Below are 18,356 nucleotides of genomic sequence, written 5' to 3' on the forward strand. Positions count from 1 at the left end.
CAACACTTTATCATGATGCTCTTTCTGAACTTCAGTGGTTTCTAAAGAGGATATGTCCCTTAAATGAGAGTGAAGTAAGTTTTAACTAAGAAAATATTTTCTAGACTTTACAGTTACTTTGCAAAACCTGATTTCCACTTAGAAAAATTTATTCTTTTTTGTGAAAAGGTCAACATGAAGACAGTTAAATGGAGAGCAAATAAAATCTTTTCTTTATCTTTTGACTATGTACATAAAATGATTATTTGTCCAAATAATTCAAACAACAGTCAAAATAATAAAATTATAGATGAAATTCTCTTTATATTCTCTTTATAACTTATCATAATCTCTTTATAACATTATCACAAATGGAAATAAATATTTATGAAGCTGAATAAGATAAATAACTCTAAAGAAAATTATCTGTTATTGAATAATTTTAAGCTTATTTCAGTTTGTCTTTTATCAAAAAAAAGATCCTTCTCAAAATAGCTTCTGTAGATGAGTCATTTTATTAAGATTTGCTAAGATAGTCTTATATCCATCCTCCAAATTGTAATTTATTAGGTAAGTATACTCGGGAAAGATAATCTGATGAAATAAATGTCAAAGCTTGAATTTCTGCCTTCATTTTCAATTCTGCCATTATTTCCATCTGTAGATAAACACAAAGTATAGTCATACTAAACACCTTTACTCTAGCAATGATATATCAGTAATGTGTTCCCTCCAATTTTGGCCTTATCTATTCCTAAACCATATATATTAGCCTCCAGAGGAAATCAGGTTATTTATTATTATCAACCCTAGGAGTTAAAACACCTCTGTTAAAAAAAGCTCATCTTTGATTCTTTTTATAATTTATATTAGGGTTCCTAAAATTGATTTGCCATGAAATTCCTAAATTTTATTTTTAAAGACTATATAATCAAGATAAAGGAAAAAAATTGTCTTCATTCCTATCAGCATTTATGAAAGGATTCATTTTAAAATGCCATCAATATACATTATCAAATATCTTTGAAAGTCCCCTAAAAGAAACCAATTGTGATATCTAGTTGTTATTTACAAAAACTTCTCAGAAAATATTTTCTAAATATTGTATGTTAAATATAATTTTTTTCTTCCTATTGAAGTTAGTAAAATACATTTAAATATAATATTTTAACTTAAAATCAAATAGATTTTGTACTTCTTTTTTCCAAAATGGTTGGCATGTAACATAAGGTCTCTTCAGGATGCTATCAAGTTTCATATGATCCCGTATAGTCAGTGGAATTAATGTATCTCTAGGTATATTTAATCTGGAAAAAAAAGCACAGGTTAAAAATAATGTAAGCAAATTATTTTTGTGACTTTTCTTTATAGTTGAACTGGATTTCTTTTATAGTATCATGTTTTGTTTCTATATTATTATTTTTATGATACTGTATCTCTATCAGATAACTAGCCTCGTCAAATTCAGAAAAGCTTATCATCAAGTTGGCTTTACGATAACAAATTTTGCATCCATAAGAGTTGCAATTTCTTTAAAGGAATGAAGTATGATACCCAGAAATAATAGATGAGAGAATTAGAAAACTGCCCCTAGCAATGTATAGTTTTTGTTTTGTTTTTGTTTTTGCAGGGCAATGAGGGTTAAGTGACTTGCCCAGGGTCACACAGCTAGTAAGTGTCAAGTGTCTGAGGCCAGATTTGAACTCAGGTCCTCCTGAATCCAGGGCTTGTGCTTTATCCACTGTACCACCTAGCTGCCCCAGCAATGTATAGTTTTTAATTAAAAGAATTTAAATAGGTATAGTCTTGGCCAAATCAACATTTCAAAAATTGAACATAGAGTTAGGCAATTACTTTGGTATGAAGAAGGGTGGAAATCAGCATAGCATCTCCCTTAGAATACCTATTCATATTCTACAAAGGAGGATATTGGTTTTATTGAAAGAAATAAGGGAGAAGAAAGAGAAAAGGGTAGAGAAAAAGGGAAGGAAATTAAAACATAATAGAAGTGTTCTTTCTGAAGAGTTTGTGGGCTCAGAAATGAAGGGAGAGAATTAAAGATGCTAAACTATGGCAAGTATTCCCCTGGGGAGAGCACTCTGTTTAGAGGGAAATATGGAAAAGCACTCTTTGATAGCCGATTAATATACCAAATATATCCAATAGAGCAGTGGCATTTCAAGTAGAAATTGAGGGCTACTTAACAATCCATAAGAATCTTTGTGGGCTGCATATTGACTTAGGAAGCTACATGTTTATTATTTCTTTGTTGTTGTTGTTGTTAACACATTAACACATTAAAATCAGATAGAAACTACATTTTAATCTGCAGGTTCTGGCTGTACTCAGGAATGCTGTGAGCTCTATGTGGCCTGTGAGCCAGATATATGATACCTCTTTAAAAGAGCACACATCAAATGCCCATTGACCCTGCCATATACAATAAATAAAGCAAAACCTCAATCTACCAGAATACATTACTGTAATCCTTAATTTATCATTTATTTGTATTTTTCCATATTCTACTGTCATAAGAAAATAAAATCACAAGAAAACAAGCTTTAATCAGGGATTTAGTAGAAACAAAAGCAATTTCTACATTATGACAAAGGGTCAATACTCATTTAGACCAATATCCTAGGAGATTCTGCATGTATAGAATTATGTATATAATGATGATTGATTATCTGATGACCATTCAATTAAGTTTAATTTATGGCATGTAGTAAGTGTATTAATGCATTTTAGAAAGCTTTTCAGTTTACAGGGTTGAAACAAAAGTTCTGACTCAAATTAACTAAAGCATTCTGTCAATCAGAATACCCTATTACCTAAGCACTCAATTTAAGTACATCTGAAGCAATGAACAGTTTAATTCAAAATTATATAAAATAATTCATAATCAAAGTGAACAATGAAAATGGAAAATTTTTAATAATTCTCTCTTAGTGATTTGTTTGATTTATTGTTACATACTGTAGTGTTTATAAAAACATTATTTTTAAAAGGTCATTTCTGCTAAAATTGCTAACCTTTTGATGTCAGAGGGAAGAAGACCAAGCCATCTAATAGTTGGAACTGTGAGATTATGAGCTTCAAAAGACATGGACTAAAATAAAGGATAAACATATATTAAAATAGGACAAAGTTGCAGAGACTATTAGCACACTGCCATTTTCATTTCTTTCCTTTTATTTTTCCTTTTTTTTTTTTTTGAGGCAATCAGGGTTAAGTGACTTGCCCAGCTAGTAAGTGTCTGAGTGTGGATTTGAACTCAGGTTCTCCTGACTCCATGGCCTATGTTCTTTCCACTGCACCATCTAGGTACCCCTTGTTTTCATTTCTAACATCCATATTACTGTGATATTTAGAGGACTTGGTAGTACTGTTCTATGACTCTTGCCTTCTATATGTTCCCTCTCATGCAGCCTCCTGCCCTCAAGTCTATAATAGAATTAGAAATAGCAGTAACGTTTTAAATTAAGAATCCATTTAAGAAGAATAGTATTTAATATTTCTGGGTCTATTAGCATTTTTGTAGAAACCAGTATGACAATATAACTGGCCTTTTTCACTTCATCTTCCATCATTGCCTTCTTTGATTCTCCTCATTCTATTACTTTTTCATATCAGTATATTTTAAAAGAATTTGGGTATATAAAGAAACATATTATAAATGTAAAATTATATATGATAATTTTCTTAATCTCAGTGGTTCTAATAATAAAACTCTGATCACAGACAGTTTGGTGAAAGTAGCAATTTCTTCTTGTGGATGTTGAGAAAAGATATGGGATTCCAAACAGCTCCATGGTGACCACAGAATATTACTCCTACCAAATTGCTACATCCCTGACCCCAAGATCGTATTGATAATGAATAATGCCTCTTGTCTAATATTAAGGCTATGTATTTAACAGTTGTACTGGTTACCGTGGTGTCTGGTATAAGAATAAATTAAACATAGAATCAGTCATAGAATCTATAGCTAGGCTCTCTGGTTCATTTCCTAGTTCTTGCTTAACTCAGAGATTCTATATCAATGAAGAAATTACCTAATGTGACTAGTGTATTATTTTAATAAATAGTATAGCAAGAGAAATATCTAGCTGTACTTACCATAGAGCCATACTTATAGATGCACATTATTTCTATGCCTGTTAAACAAAATTAACTTTAAAAATAAGTGTTGTCAGATTTTATTTAGTATATAAATGTTTAACATTTATTTTCATGGATATTACACATAAGACAATATAGCAATCTGAGTCTCAGAATATAATAGGAAAAAAGTGCTATTGCTTGTCACAAATGATCATTATCTCATTAACCTCATTTAATAAATGACTTTACTCTTTAAGAATTAAAACCAATAAGTTTCTTTTTCAAAGAACTAATTTGAAGAGAAAAAAACCTCCCCAAGACAGAAGAGAAAAAGTTTCTATTGTGATTATAGTGAAATTATTATTGTGCTTTCATACAGTCAGTCAATTACCATGTGGATCAGCATCTACAAGAGTGAAAATAGGGAGGTGAAATGTATCCCACAGTTTCTTGACTAGAAGTCTTGTGTTCAGATCTGGTACTCCTTTCCCCTAAGAATAAATTTAAATATCTTTAAGTAAAAGTAGCCCATTCAAAATAATTCCCAAACTATCAGTGATTTAAAGAAGGCCACTGGTATTTCAATTACATTTGATGATTCATGGTATTTTTATTAAAGACAGTAAGTACTTTGAATTGACTTATCAAGCAAATGTGCTGCTGAACCAAAATACTAAGTGATCTTTAAGGTTCTTTATAGCTCTAAGCATTTAAGCTATTCTACATATTGTTGATGTATTTATCACATATTAAAAACATGGCATAAGGTAGCCTATGAAAATGATACAATATTCTACAACAGGGGTTCTTTAACCTTTTTTGTGCCATGGACACTTTGTCATTCTGGTCAACCCTATTGATCCCCTTTTCAGAATAATGTTTTTAAATGCATAAGATAAAATATATAGGATATAAAGAAAACCAATTATTGAAATTTAGGTATAAAAATTTTTAAGTTCACAGACCCAAAGTTATATGTATAGCACAGCATATTATTTGAGGCAACAGAAGCCCTAAGAATCACATAGAAGAAAGTGATAATTATCTTTTCATTTTTTCTCTGGTCATACTTTATCTAACCACCCAATAACTGTATTTCTCAATATATAGTCTGCAGAACTCTGTCATCTTCTTGCTATAGTTTCTTCCTTGGGGAGAGCTTTAATTTATATAGCTTCAACTATCACCACTAACCCGATTCTTAAATCTGAATGTCCTGTCTTTTCATCTAAATTTTAGTCATTTATCTTTGGCACCTTAATATTTGCACTTAGATTTTTTTAGTCACCTGAAATTAATATTCTCAAAATTCAACTCATGTCTTTCAATTAAAAATAATACTCCTTCCTACTTCCTTGTCTTTCAGTGGTACCACTATTCTTTCTCCCAATGATGTAGGCTAAAAACTTTGGCATCAGTTTTGCTTTTTTTCTCACCTGGCATATACCATTCAGTCACCAAGTTCTGCTAATTTTTCCTTTGAAATAGTTCTTGTTATTAGTCCCTTCTTTTCTACACCCATTGTTACCATATTACTTTAAGACTTCATCTGGATTTATTACACACCTGGATTACTTCAACATCCCCCTTATTGACCTCCCTGAGTCCAACTTCTCCCTCTTCCTATCCATCCTACCACCATACCTGTCTTTTTTTTTTTTTTTAGTGAGGCAATTGGGATTAAGTGAATTGCCCAGGGTCACACAGCTAGTAAGTGTTAAGTGTCTGAGGCCGGATTTGAACCCAGGTACTCCTGACTCCAGGGCCGGTGCTCTATCCACTGCGCCACCTAGCTGCCCCATACCTGTTTTCTTTAACCACTACATCTTTTGTAAAGTATTCTTTTTTTTTTTTTTTTTTTTGGTGAGGCAATTGGGGTTAAGTGACTTGCCTAGAGTCACACAGCTAGTAAGTGTTAAGTGTCTGAGGCCAGATCCGAACTCAGGTCCTCCTGACTGCAGGGCTGGTGCTCTATCCACTGCGCCATCTAGCTGCCCCCGTAAAGTATTCTTGATCCTCTTCCCCCCACACTCCCACACTTCCATGTTAATGTTAATAGAGCATGTTAATGCTCTCATTTTCTTCCTTAATTTTCATGTATATGAAAACACACATATATGAATATATTATAATATATACACATATAGGTATAAATGTATACACATATAAATTCATGTGTGTTCTATATTTGTGAACATGTATCCTATCAGAAGGATATCATTTCCTTGAAGGAGGGAACTATTTTATTTTTTGTCTTTTTATACATAGCACCTAGAGTATACGAAGGATATTTAACAATGTTTCTTGAATTGAATCATGTCACTTGTCTGATGAAAACATCAATACAAAAGTAATGGATGTTAATTTCCTGTTATATGAAATCTATATACGTAAAATGAAGGGGTTGAATTAGATCATTTTTAAAGTTTCTTCCAGTTCTAAATCTTTGATTCTATGAAATAATATAGGATAAACTGCCTGGCTTTCAAGGCCTTTCATAATTTTGCCCCACTCAATTTATTCATCTTTATTTTTTACTATTCTCCAGCATGAACCATCCATTCAAATCATGTCATTTTCTTTGCTGTCCCCTGAATATTCATTCTGTATTCTATTCCTTTATTTATGTGATTTCCTTATCTGAAATGCCTTTCTCCTCTATCCAAATTCTTTTACCTCTCCTTCAATGCTAAAATCAAAATCTGTTGTTGTTGTTCCTTCGTTTTAAGAGGACCATGATATTGGGGTGATGTCATGACTTGCACTGAATTGGATTTATGTGAGGAAGGGCTGTGCAAAATCACCAGCCTAACTCTCTCCTCCAGAGCCACTTGGGTCCAGAAGCAAGATATAGATCAGGATGATTGGAGATGGCCCCAGATGTTTGAGGCAAGTGGGGTTAAGTGACTTGCGCAGGGTCACACAGCTAGTAAATGTCTGAGGTGAGATTTGAACTCAGGTCTTCCAACTTCAGGGCCAGTGCTCTGTCTAATGTGCCATCTAGCTGCCCCAAACTGAGGCAAACAGGATTAAGTGACTTTCTCAGGGTCACAAAGCTATTAAGTGTCTGAGACTGGAAAATCAAAATCTACCTCCTTCATGAAGCCTTTCTTTGATCTCTGAATTCTTCCAGCACCTATACAATTTATACCTCAAAATTTAGTACTTTTGTAGTATTCATTGATTATTTCATGCATATGAATCTGTCTCCCCATTTAGATTGTAAGCTACAAAAGGGCAGGTGTCGTTGAGTTGTTTTAGTTCTGTCCAGTTCTTTTTCTTGGCAAGGATACTAGAGTGTTTGCCATTTCCTTCTCTAGCTCATTTTACTCCAGTTCATTTATGAGGCATTGAAGCAAACAGGGTTAAGTGACTTGCCCAGGGTCATACAGCTACTTAGTGTCTGAGGCCAGATTTGAACTCAGGAAGATGAGTCTTCCTAATTCCAAACCCAGTTCTCTATCCACTATGCCACCTTTGTTTCACTGTCACAGTACCTAGCCTAATACTAGGCCATGGCTGTGTCCCAGTAAAATATGTTAATTGATTAATATTAAAATATTAAGGGGGGCAGCTAGGTGGCGCAGTGGATAGAGCACCGGCCCTGGAGTCAGGAGTACCTGAGTTCAAATCCGGCCTCAGACACTTAACACTTACTAGCTGTGTGACCCTGGGCAAGTCACTTAACCCCAATTGCCTCACTAAAAAAAAAAAAAAAAAATTAAGGGGCATAAAATTGTGTGTAGCAGTGAGTGAAAGACAGTATTTATGATTTCAGTATTGACATAAGCACAAAAAATACATCTTGGTAGTGGCATATCTAAAACATGTGTCTGTAGTAGAACTTTGTCATAAATGTCCAAAGTTGAAAATGGTGCAATATCATGACTGGCAACTTGAACATTATACCTAGAACACATGTTCCTTTAATAGGGTAAAGTGACCTTCCACTATGGGTACTTACTATAGTAAATAGTGGTAGTTTTAAGTTAAAAATGAGAGGCAGTGTGGCGTATAAACAGAGGATCAGCTTCAAAGTCAGGACAACTTGAATTTAAATCTTTCCTCTGATCTATCCGGGCTGTATCATCTTGAGCAAGTGAATTAACATCTTAGTACTCCAGATAACTCAGATAAACTAGAAGTTGCAAAAGTGGTGTCACTTTGCATTAGTAGTGGGAGTTTCCTCACCAGGAGTTGCCTACTTCAATGATATCATAGGTACAGACTGAAAAGGAAAAGGAGAAAGTATTTTGACTGAAAGTTTTGTTAAAATATAAATTCCTAGGGGCAGCTAGGTGGCGCAGTGGATAGAGCACGGGCCCTGGATTCAGGAGGACCTGAGTTCAAATGTGACCTCAGACACTTAACACTTACTAGCTGTGTGACCCTAGGCAAGTCACTTAACCCCAATTGCCTCACTTAAAAAAAAATATATATATATATATATATATAAATTCCTTTCTTAGACATGTCTGTTAACTAATACAATGACTTATTCAACACATTAAATTTAACAAAAATTTATTAATCACCTACCATGGGCAAGGAGCTTTACTAGATTCTACAGATAAGCTTTGAAATGATACTGTGCCTATGTTCAAGGAGCTCACAATCAACTTGGGTGATATCATATATATAGAAAAGAATAATAAAGATAGAATAGTAAACATATCCTATAAATAAGATGAAACTATGGAAACTATAGAGATCTCTTAAAGACATCAAAATCTATCTTTGCAAAGCATTATAACATCTTAAAATTTATAAAAGTTATCAATATACCGTAATAATTATGCATGGAGATAGTTTGTTGCAGAAGTTATCATCCAGGAGTCGCTGAAATGTTGCATCTTTTTCTATAATTAGTAGGAATTTAGCATCTGTAGCCAAGTCTTCTATGTTAAGGCAGAATTATATGCAAGATGAAAGCAAGAATATTTCACTTTAATAATCAATTGAACAATTAATGCTACCAGTAAACATTCAGAAGCCACCATAGTTTTCCTAATTTAATTTTAGATTAAAAATGCATGTGAAAATGAACTTTTAAAACATGGACTATTTCTGCTTAACTTAACTTTCTACTTAAAGGATACTTCTAATCCCTTGGACATTAGATGGCACAGCAACTGCCTAAACATAAAAAAAGAAAAGTCATTTGAAATAAAAAGTAAACATAGCCATATTTAGTAATTAAAAACAAAATTACATGGTAATCATTACTCCTCTTCCCAAACATTAGTCATAGAAGTTTTATGGTTCACTAGGAAATCAAACCTCTTATTCAGGATATTTCCTATCCCAGCTTATAATTTCCTTCTATCTTGACTGGTGTAGATGGAAAAGTAGAAACCAATGGTACAAAGGTGAACAGATTCTTTATTTCTTATGAAGAAAATCTATTTAACTTCATTGTCTAGTGACCTGAACATTCCTTGCTGTTATATGACTTCTACATTTTAAAGGCCTAGAATATAGTTACAGTGTTAAATATAAACTTTGTATTTCTATATTTTACCAAGTGTCATACAATCTTATAACATTTTGTGCTAAAAAGGTAAATATTCTATTTTAAATGAAGAATACACATTTTAAAATGTGATGTATGTACATTTGGGTGAAAATTATATGACCATTGCCACTGTAATTTGGAATGTCACTAAAATAAATTATAAAGACAATATATTAGCAGCTAGCCTAATCTTCATCTTCCAGTTTTATGTTTGAAATCTTAAACTCCAAAAGAACACAAACCATTTAATGTTTTTAAAAAGCTAAAAAATTTAAATGCTGTCCAAAGTGTGACAAAAACATACTAAGGCATTACTGATAAATACCGTTGAACCACAGGTACAATTCACTTTGGTACCGTCTTCTTCAATAAAGCTTAAATTACCAGCAATGAGACCTTTTGAAGTAGATAGCTAGAAAAACAAAATTTAAACATATTTTATTCATTTTTTAAAACCAATATAGTTTTGTCATTCCCTGATTTTATCTACAATGCTATGTATATTTAATATAAGGTTGCAAATTTTTTAAACTGTCTTTTTACTGTGAAATTAACAATAACCAACAATTTAAATATACAATAAATAAGAAGTACATAAGAAACTGTGAATGCTTGTTATATATAGTAAATATACAGATTAAATATGTATATGTTGCAATTTAATAAGTACAGAAGAAGAAAATACAATGTATATACATTGCAATTTAAGAAGTATAGAAAAATAATGTGGATTTGGACATTATTAAGGATATTTTAAAATGTCCATGGGGGAGTAGTTCATACTTCAATAGGAGAATAATATGGTATTATTATAACATGCCCAAGAGTATATTTTAAAAGTATTCCTCTAAACTAAAACATAGCTGAATAATGAACATAAATTACATTTTTAATCCCTTTGTACTTAGGTATGAAAAAGAATCTATCAAAGGAAAATGTGAATTGAGGAAATTTTCATTCTAATTAAGGTATTGCTTATATAAACAGGATGAAGCATTTTGGTCAAACAGAAAAAATATTTTAAAAGATACTCACAATATGCAAATTTCTCCTTGATACTTTTAACATACAGGAAATATCATTGATTATATTGTCCACAACACTCTGGTTACCAAATAGTTGTATATCAGTATAATATATATCTCTATGAAAAGAAAATACCTTTAATTAACCTTATTTTTCTTCAGAGGAGAAGATACTTTAAAGAAGTGAACATATGGAAAAAAATATTTTTTTTACTACCAATGATCCTATTTCCTTAAATAAATATATCATTGTGCCATCAGAAATATTTAAAAACTCTACAAACAAAAGGGAATAAGGTTGTATCTTTACTAAAGGCTATCCATAGGGCAAAAACCATGGTGGCTCTATTTTTAATTCAATTAAATCCTCATGTTATTTTTTAAAGAATAGTTTTATAATTATAACATAGTTACCTCTTGGTTGCATAAGTGTTGCTCTGGACTAATTTGTAGATCATAGATAATATTTTAAGAATTAGAGCTGGAAAGTAAAATCAATCTACATATTATTTATTCTATCCATTACCAATTCATTGGACATTGTTAATAGCATAAACTGTAATGCCCTACTTTCAAAAATAAAGCAATACAAATAAGGAAAATATAATAACCTAAAAGAAGACAATCATCTCATAAATTAATTTCAATTATATGACATCATAGTTATTTCCCAAAGCATTTTAAAATACATTCCCAGAGAAGAATTGAACAGAGAATAAGAGTTGTTCCAAGAATCAGATTAACACTGCAAAATTGTTTTTCTACTGGATCGTGTATTCTGAGAACATTTGTTCTAGAATTATTTTCATGGTTATTGGCAACACAATATTGTAATAAATTTACTTCCAGGAAAGTGTGGTGTGTTAAGAACGAAGAATTAAAGAATACCATATAATATAATAAAAATTAAAGAATATAATATAATCTATTTTATTTATTCATTAATCCTAATAATCCAAGAAAGTATTTGTTATTTTACCAAATCTTTGGGCTGATTGTGCTGAATTACTTTTTATTTTTTTGGTGGTACAATGAGGCATCATCTGTAGACCCACAGAATCTTCAAATCTGGTAGTTTGTTTTTTAAAAAAAGGAAAACAAAATGAGGAAAAATTAACTTAAGAATACCAAATAATATATTTAATTGTACTGCTCCATAAAACATTTAAGTTACAAAATTAGCAATAAAATGTTCTAATGTTAAATTTATACTTCATAATTCCATGTGTATTCCAGGTATAGTCTTTGTGGAATAGGACCTTTATTAGTCTATTTTTTAAATTTACATAAAAATTACTTCCATGGGAAACATACTGTACTGTGAAACATTTATTCACTTTGCATTTTAATTTCATGGTCATATTTATTACTTTGAAAATTGTATGTTAATTTCTTTCAAAAATTACCTGGAAAATACAAGTTTGCACACAATATAGGACTTTTAGTGAAGTTACTTAACTGAACTACCACATATGTCCTAAAGGTGGCAGAACACACCAAGCGCAGTAAGAACATGCTAGGTGTCAATAGTGTTATAAAAAGTAGATCCTGAATCAAAGCTGCTTCTAAAATGTGGTATAAGTTTACATTACTTAATATAGTAAAGGAGCAGTTTCAAATTATAAGAACTATACTAATTGCACTGTATTATAGAAAACCAGCAATATCAACTACCTAACAATCATTTCTATTCTGTGGGTATAATATCAATCAATCAACAAGCATTATGCTAGGCATAGGTATAAAAAGAAAAAAATTAAACAGACCCTACTCTCAAGGAGATTATGTTCCCCTTTGAGGAGACAACATGTAGATATATGTGTGTATATATATACATATATATGTACACACACATATATATATATATATGTACACACACACACATATATATATATGAAAATATCAAAAATGCATGGAGACAGAATAATTGAGATACAGAGAGACAGGGACAGTGTTGCATGGTAGCTAGAGAGCTCTCCTTAAAGTCACTTTTCTGCTGTGACACTGTCTGTGTGACCTTGGGCAAGTCACTTAACTTTTCGATGCTCTTGGCTAATTCTTTAAAACACTTAAGTGGAAGGGAAGGTGTTGTCTTTCATTAGTAGCGTGTTTACCTAGGATTTCCCTATATCAATAGCATTATAAAACCATTTTCTATTCTTCTCTACAAAATAAGTATAAGATTATTAGATACAGGAAGAGTAAATTAGTAGCTGAGGGCTTAGGGAAGTCTCCTTTTGGAAGGTACTACTTGAGTTCAGTTTTGAAAGAAGAAAAGGATTAAAAGAGGTAGAGGTAAGGAGGGATTGTATTCCAGGCATGGGAGAAAGACAACCAATACAAAGGTATGAAGTTGGGACCAGGTTGTAAAAAGCTTTAAAAATCAAACTGAGACATTTATATTTGATCCTGAAGGCAAGAGGGAGCCATTGGAATTTATTGAGTAAGAGAGTGACATGGTTGAAATTTGCACTGCAGGAAAATCACTTTGGCAGATGTATGAAAGATGTAATGAAGAGAAAGAAGAGACAGGAACAGAGACCAATTAGTATGCTTTTGTAATGGTCCACATGAGAGATGAGGATATGAACTAGGGTGATGGCTACATGAATAGAGAGAAAGGGAAAGATACTAGACATGTCATAGAAGTAGAAATGGTAAAATTTGGCAACTATTTGGACATATGGTATGAGAGAGGAAGTAGAGGTCAAGATAATGCTGAGGCTGAAAATCTGATTGAAAAGAATTCCGGATAGGGCCCTCACCAGAGACCGGAAAGTTCAAAAGAGTTTTTTTGGGGAAAGATAATGAGTTCTGTTTTGGACAAGGTGGGTTTGAAATCAATCAATTGAATTAAAAAGTATGAAAATCTTTTCATTTAGACTTTCATGTGATTGAGTAGAGTAAATCTCTGTAAATTGAGAGAGCCCCCAAAAGAAAACTATAGAATCAAGTCCTATAATCAAATTGATAATAGGAATGACCAATGAGATGACAAAAAAAGTCTGTTGATTTTTATTATTTATGGGAATACGGGATTGTCCTGATCACAAAGTTCAATAAAACAGCATTAGCATTATGACATTTATGCTGATTTAAAACTTAAATATGAATAATGCCCACTTGATATTTTCCCAGTTTGATCTGTTGTCTAGTGTGAGAAATGGTGCTTCATTTCTTGCCAGGCTTGTGATGATGTCTTGGATAATATTTTCTATAGATGCAAGAACCTCAGAACTGAAAGTATGAACAAATAATAATTTAATATGACAATTGTAGTAATGATGTTAGCCTATATAACATGTTAGAGTCCCCTAAATCAATTGTATTTTAAAAAATTATCTCAGTATCCTTTAGATGTTATTTTGTTCACTGTATACATGTTGATATATATGTCATATATATACATATATATACATATATATATATATATATTTGCATTTCTTCCACTAAATCATGGAAAAGCTATGATAACCAAGGTGTTACCTTTGTATGTTGACAACACCATTATGAGAAGGAAGATGTAGTTTTTTTAGACAAAGAAATTCCAGTTTGCTTCAACTTTTTGTTACCAATACAAACTTATAAGCTTAAATCTCTAGTGATATCTTAATTCAAATGATGTAACACTGACTTTGGCCATAAAGTATATCAATTCAATTTCCAAAGTAAAAAAAATTACAAAATGGATATATTTCAGCCTACACTGAAACCATATTACCATCACTGGGAAAGCATGCTCTAGGAAATTAATTGTACAAGTTTTTATAATAAAAGACAATGGTCTTGTAAGAACTAGGTTTTTTTAAACGATTATGATTTTCTAGTAAGTTATGTTAATGTCTCTAAGATACAATCAAGTAAACTGACAATTTAAAGTAGAGGCTTCCTTTTTCCCTCACTCTAATTCTTTTCAAAATTGAATTATTCTGATAGACGTATTTTTGTTTTGTTTTGTTGAAGGAAATGTTCTCAAAGAAGAGCTATTTGTTTATACAACAGAGTGTGGGCATTAATAAGCCAGGAAAATACAAAAGAGAATGACAGTAACAAAGCTCTTTGAAAAAAAATAATGGTTATAATACTCAATATAATACTCAGTCGACTTTAGATGAAAGATTATAAATATTTATTTTATATGAACACTGTCTTAACTTCTAAGAATACTTAAAAGCATTATTAGCTAAAATGGTGGTTCCCAGTCATGGAGCTCACATAGCCATCATTTTCCCTTTGATCTAACCAAATAAATTCCTTGGATGTCACTTTTTGAAAAGTATACAACTTAAGCTATTTTAGAATTGGTCGTTTATTTTTATTTTAAACAGGCAAGCCACCCCCAAATGGACTAACTGCATAGGCAATTTACTATCTCTCCAGAAAAAGAAAAAACCCCCAAAACAAACAAAAAACCCTCTGTTAAGAGATGCAAAAGCACAATACCGCAGCTCCCCAAAATGATGCTTAAAGCCCTGTACGATTTCTCGGGTGCGCCTAGGCAGAGCCCGGGGCACTGGAATAAGAAATGTTTCCAATATTTCCAGGCAGAAAGCACAAGGCGGGAGGCGCATTTCAGAGCCTGTACCGAGGCCACCAAGTAGCTTTTTCCTGACAAAAGTTAAGAGGGGCAATAGAGAGATCTAGAGGGAATTCCACCTCTGAGGTAATTTTTAAAAGGGAAGCCTGAGTTTATTCAGGAGTTGCTGGAGCTTTTTCCCTCTTCCTTCGAAGTCAAATGGAACTGGTGGAGAGACTCTTGGGGGGCAGGGGAGGGGCGTAAGGGGGGTGCGGGGGGGGTGCCGGAAAGCCATAGGCAGAGTGGGGAGGCCCCCGTCGACAAAGATCCCTGCCACACTTTTTTTTTTTTTTAAACCCAGGTCCGCTTGTTCGCTACCTCGAGGCCTCCTTACGGGGGACCTCCCCTCGGCCTTCCTTCAGGGACTCGATTAGGGAAACCCTGTGCTGGTCCAAAACCCTGAAGAAAGAGGCCTCAGGGCCCATGGGCGCAAAAGCCATTGAGCGCGAGAGAAGGAACAGGAGAAGGCCAGGTGCGCGTGCACCGGCCGCGTCACCACTGCCCCAGGCTGCTTTCCCTACGCGCTTTTTTCTCCCATCAACCAATCCGAGGTAAGGAAAGGAGAATCCACCAGCCAATCCCAGGTGAGGAAAGGAGAACGGGGGTGGAGGGAACTGCGGAGGGCGAGCCTGAGGGCAATTCTGCGCATGCGTCCGCCCTCCCAGTGTTAGTCGACTTATGCAAGTGCCTACTACTGTCAAGTGTTGTCCTTCCTGGAGAAGCTGAGGTTGGGACCTTGTACGTTGGGTGTACTGCAATGTTGCGGCATACGGGTGTGGTGGTTAGGGAACTAGCCTTAGAAAGAGGAATACTTTTCGTGCAAGTATTAGCGCCTGCTAGGTGGTGCAGCGTGTAGAGTGCTGTACCTGCAGTTAGGTAAGCCTAGAGTTCAACTCCAGCCTCAGACACTTACTAGCTTCGTTGACCCTGGACAAGTCACTTACACTCTGCCTCAGTTTCTTCAACTGTAAAATTGGGGAAAATAATAATAAAGCACCCACGTCCCAGGGTCGTTGTGAAGATCAAAAGCGATAATATTTATAGAGGATTTAGTACAGTGCCTGGCACATAGTACGTACTTAATTTCCTTTCCCGCAAGTCCTACTTTACTGGCTGTGGGACCCTAATCTCTCAGTGCTGGAGGCACCTCTCGATCTATTTAAATTGCAAAGAAAGGGCTGATTTGCATTGATAATGTGAGTTTCCTCCTATGAGAGTTCTTTATACCAGTGAAATCTCAGCTCTAGTTCTTTTCCCAAAGCTAAGGTGCAGCATTAGAATGTATGGTCCTAGAGAGGCTTGAATTTGTATCCCCATTGTTTAGCTGTGTGCCTGTCATTATGGTAAGGGCTGAGTAAATGCTTCTGGACTGACAGTGTGAATATTGGGAGGTTTGACCCCCAGGAAGCCCTTTCCGAGAGGCGACATCTTGTCATTTTACCAATAACCTAGAAAAACACACCTTAACCATTTAGCAGATTTCTTTTGTTCTTTACAGTCTTTATGCTCACTTCTTCTAATTATGTTTTTCTTCTACAGCAAGAAAATAAAATATTTCTTTTGCCTTCATCCCTTATGAGGATAAGAGTTTTCACATTTCTATAATGTTTTACGGTTTACAAATTTAAAAATCACTTTCCTCACAATGGTGTGCGTGCGTGTGGGTGTGTGCGTGCAGGGGTGGTGGTGGTTGGAGCAAGTATTATTCTCATTTCACAAATGAGAGGGGTGAAATGATTTGCCCATTAGTTTCACAGCTAGTAATGTTATGCATGAATATGAAACATTGGTCTCCTTACTCTTTAAGTTCAGCATTCTTTCCACCATACCATGCTGTCTAGCTAATGCTGGAGCATCCGGAGTGGAAACATCTGGGAAGGAAAAGCATCTATTTGAACTGCCTTTTACACACATTTCTTGCCTATGGGGTAGTCAGGTGTCATTTTCTTAAACCCTAGAGAAAGTGGAACAGAGACAGAGAGAGAGCTACACACAGAGAGACAGAGACACTTATACCCTAGAGAAAACAATCTCTCACAATCTTTGAATTATGATACTTTTAAATAATGAGTTACCAAACTCCTTCACTATCTGTGAAGGCCTCAATTCTCAATCATTTAGTGCTTTGAAAAAAATTTTTAATAGCTAATTTTCTTTCTTTCTTTTTTTTTTTTTTTGTTTTTTTTTTGCAGGGCAATGAGGGTTAAGTGACTTGCCCAGGGTCACATAGCTAGTGTCAAGTGACTGAGGCCAAATTTGAACTCATGTCCTCCTGAATCCAGGGCTGGTGCTCTATCCACTGCGCCACCTAGCTGCTCGTCTCCAGGTCATTTTAAAGTTGAGGAAACTGAGGCAAATAGGGTCAAGTGAGTTGCCCAGGGTAACTAACTAGTTAGTAAGTGTCTGAGGCCAAATTTGAACCCAACCAAGTCTTCCTGATTCCAGGCTTAGCACTATATCCACTGTGCCATCTAGATGCCCAAAAGACTTTTACCACCACACTTTACTATCTGTCATCTGTAAAATGATTATGAGCTCTAAGATCCTTTCCCCCTCTAAAGTTCTTCAAATGTCTATAATCTCAAATGAGATAGTATATGTAAAGGGCTTTGTAAACTTGAAGGCATTTCTATAAGCTTTGACTTGTATTTACTCAGCAATTCAATCACTAAATCTCAAGTGCCTATTGTCTGTGTAATATTAAAAGAAAGGAGAATCCAAAGACAAAAACAAATCAGCCTCTGTTCTCAAGGAGTTTACTTTCTCCTGGTGGTAATATAGCACATGAAGTACACAAATAAGAAAATAGGAGGTAATCTGGAGAGAGGGAGTACTAACAACTGGGGAGTGCATGGTGGAGGTGGGGAAAATCCCGGGAAGGGAGGGACCTGATCTGAGCCTTGAAATAAGTCAGACCTATAACTAGGGGGATAGATAGTCTCATGGAAACAATGAACATGAACTTGGATGGACTTGGAGAGATAGTGGAAGATAGAAAGAAGGGCCTGGCATGCTGTGGTCCATGGGGTCTTAAAGAGTCTGACATGACTGAACAACCATTGGAGTTTTACTCTATGACAACAAATACATGACAATTGAAAATGATTTTTAAAAGATTTTTCAATTTTATATTTTTTACATTTTAATAATACTTTCA

General features: G+C 34.0%; 1 protein-coding gene across 2 annotated transcripts; it reads right to left on the reverse strand.

The window, feature by feature from the left end:
• Positions 1-517: 517 nt before the first annotated feature.
• Positions 518-15,639, reverse strand: SPO11 (SPO11 initiator of meiotic double stranded breaks). 2 transcript variants are annotated; one of them, XM_043988820.1, is made up of 13 exons: positions 15,518-15,639; positions 13,747-13,860; positions 11,603-11,691; positions 11,038-11,104; positions 10,634-10,742; positions 9,924-10,010; positions 9,183-9,219; positions 8,869-8,978; positions 4,475-4,574; positions 4,099-4,136; positions 3,012-3,088; positions 1,175-1,286; positions 518-637 (listed from the first exon to the last, which is right to left on the reverse strand). In XM_043988820.1, the coding sequence occupies exons 1-13, from the start codon at positions 15,637-15,639 to the stop codon at positions 518-520; spliced, it is 1,182 nt and encodes a 393-aa protein (XP_043844755.1). The 2 variants fall into 2 exon arrangements, with proteins under 2 accessions (XP_043844755.1, XP_043844756.1); XM_043988821.1 differs by lacking the exon at positions 13,747-13,860.
• Between the last annotated feature and the right edge of the window lie 2,717 nt (positions 15,640-18,356).

Source organism: Dromiciops gliroides, chromosome 2 (genome assembly GCF_019393635.1).
Source record: "Dromiciops gliroides isolate mDroGli1 chromosome 2, mDroGli1.pri, whole genome shotgun sequence".
In the NCBI taxonomy this organism is placed as follows: domain Eukaryota; kingdom Metazoa; phylum Chordata; class Mammalia; order Microbiotheria; family Microbiotheriidae; genus Dromiciops; species Dromiciops gliroides.

What these genes read in the sequence shown, in the direction of transcription:
- SPO11 (XM_043988820.1), bottom strand. Translation starts at nt 15,639, where the DNA reads ATGGCTTTTGCGCCCATGGGCCCTGAGGCCTCTTTCTTCAGGGTTTTG. An exon ending in CCCCGTAAGGAGGCCTCGAG is followed by an intron (nt 13,861 to 15,517) that starts GTAGCGAACAAG and finishes TCATACTTTCAG; the next exon opens with TTCTGAGGTTCTTGCATCTA. An exon ending in CTCCATGCATAATTATTACG is followed by an intron (nt 4,575 to 8,868) that starts GTATATTGATAA and finishes ATTTATTCTTAG; the next exon opens with GGGAAAGGAGTACCAGATCT.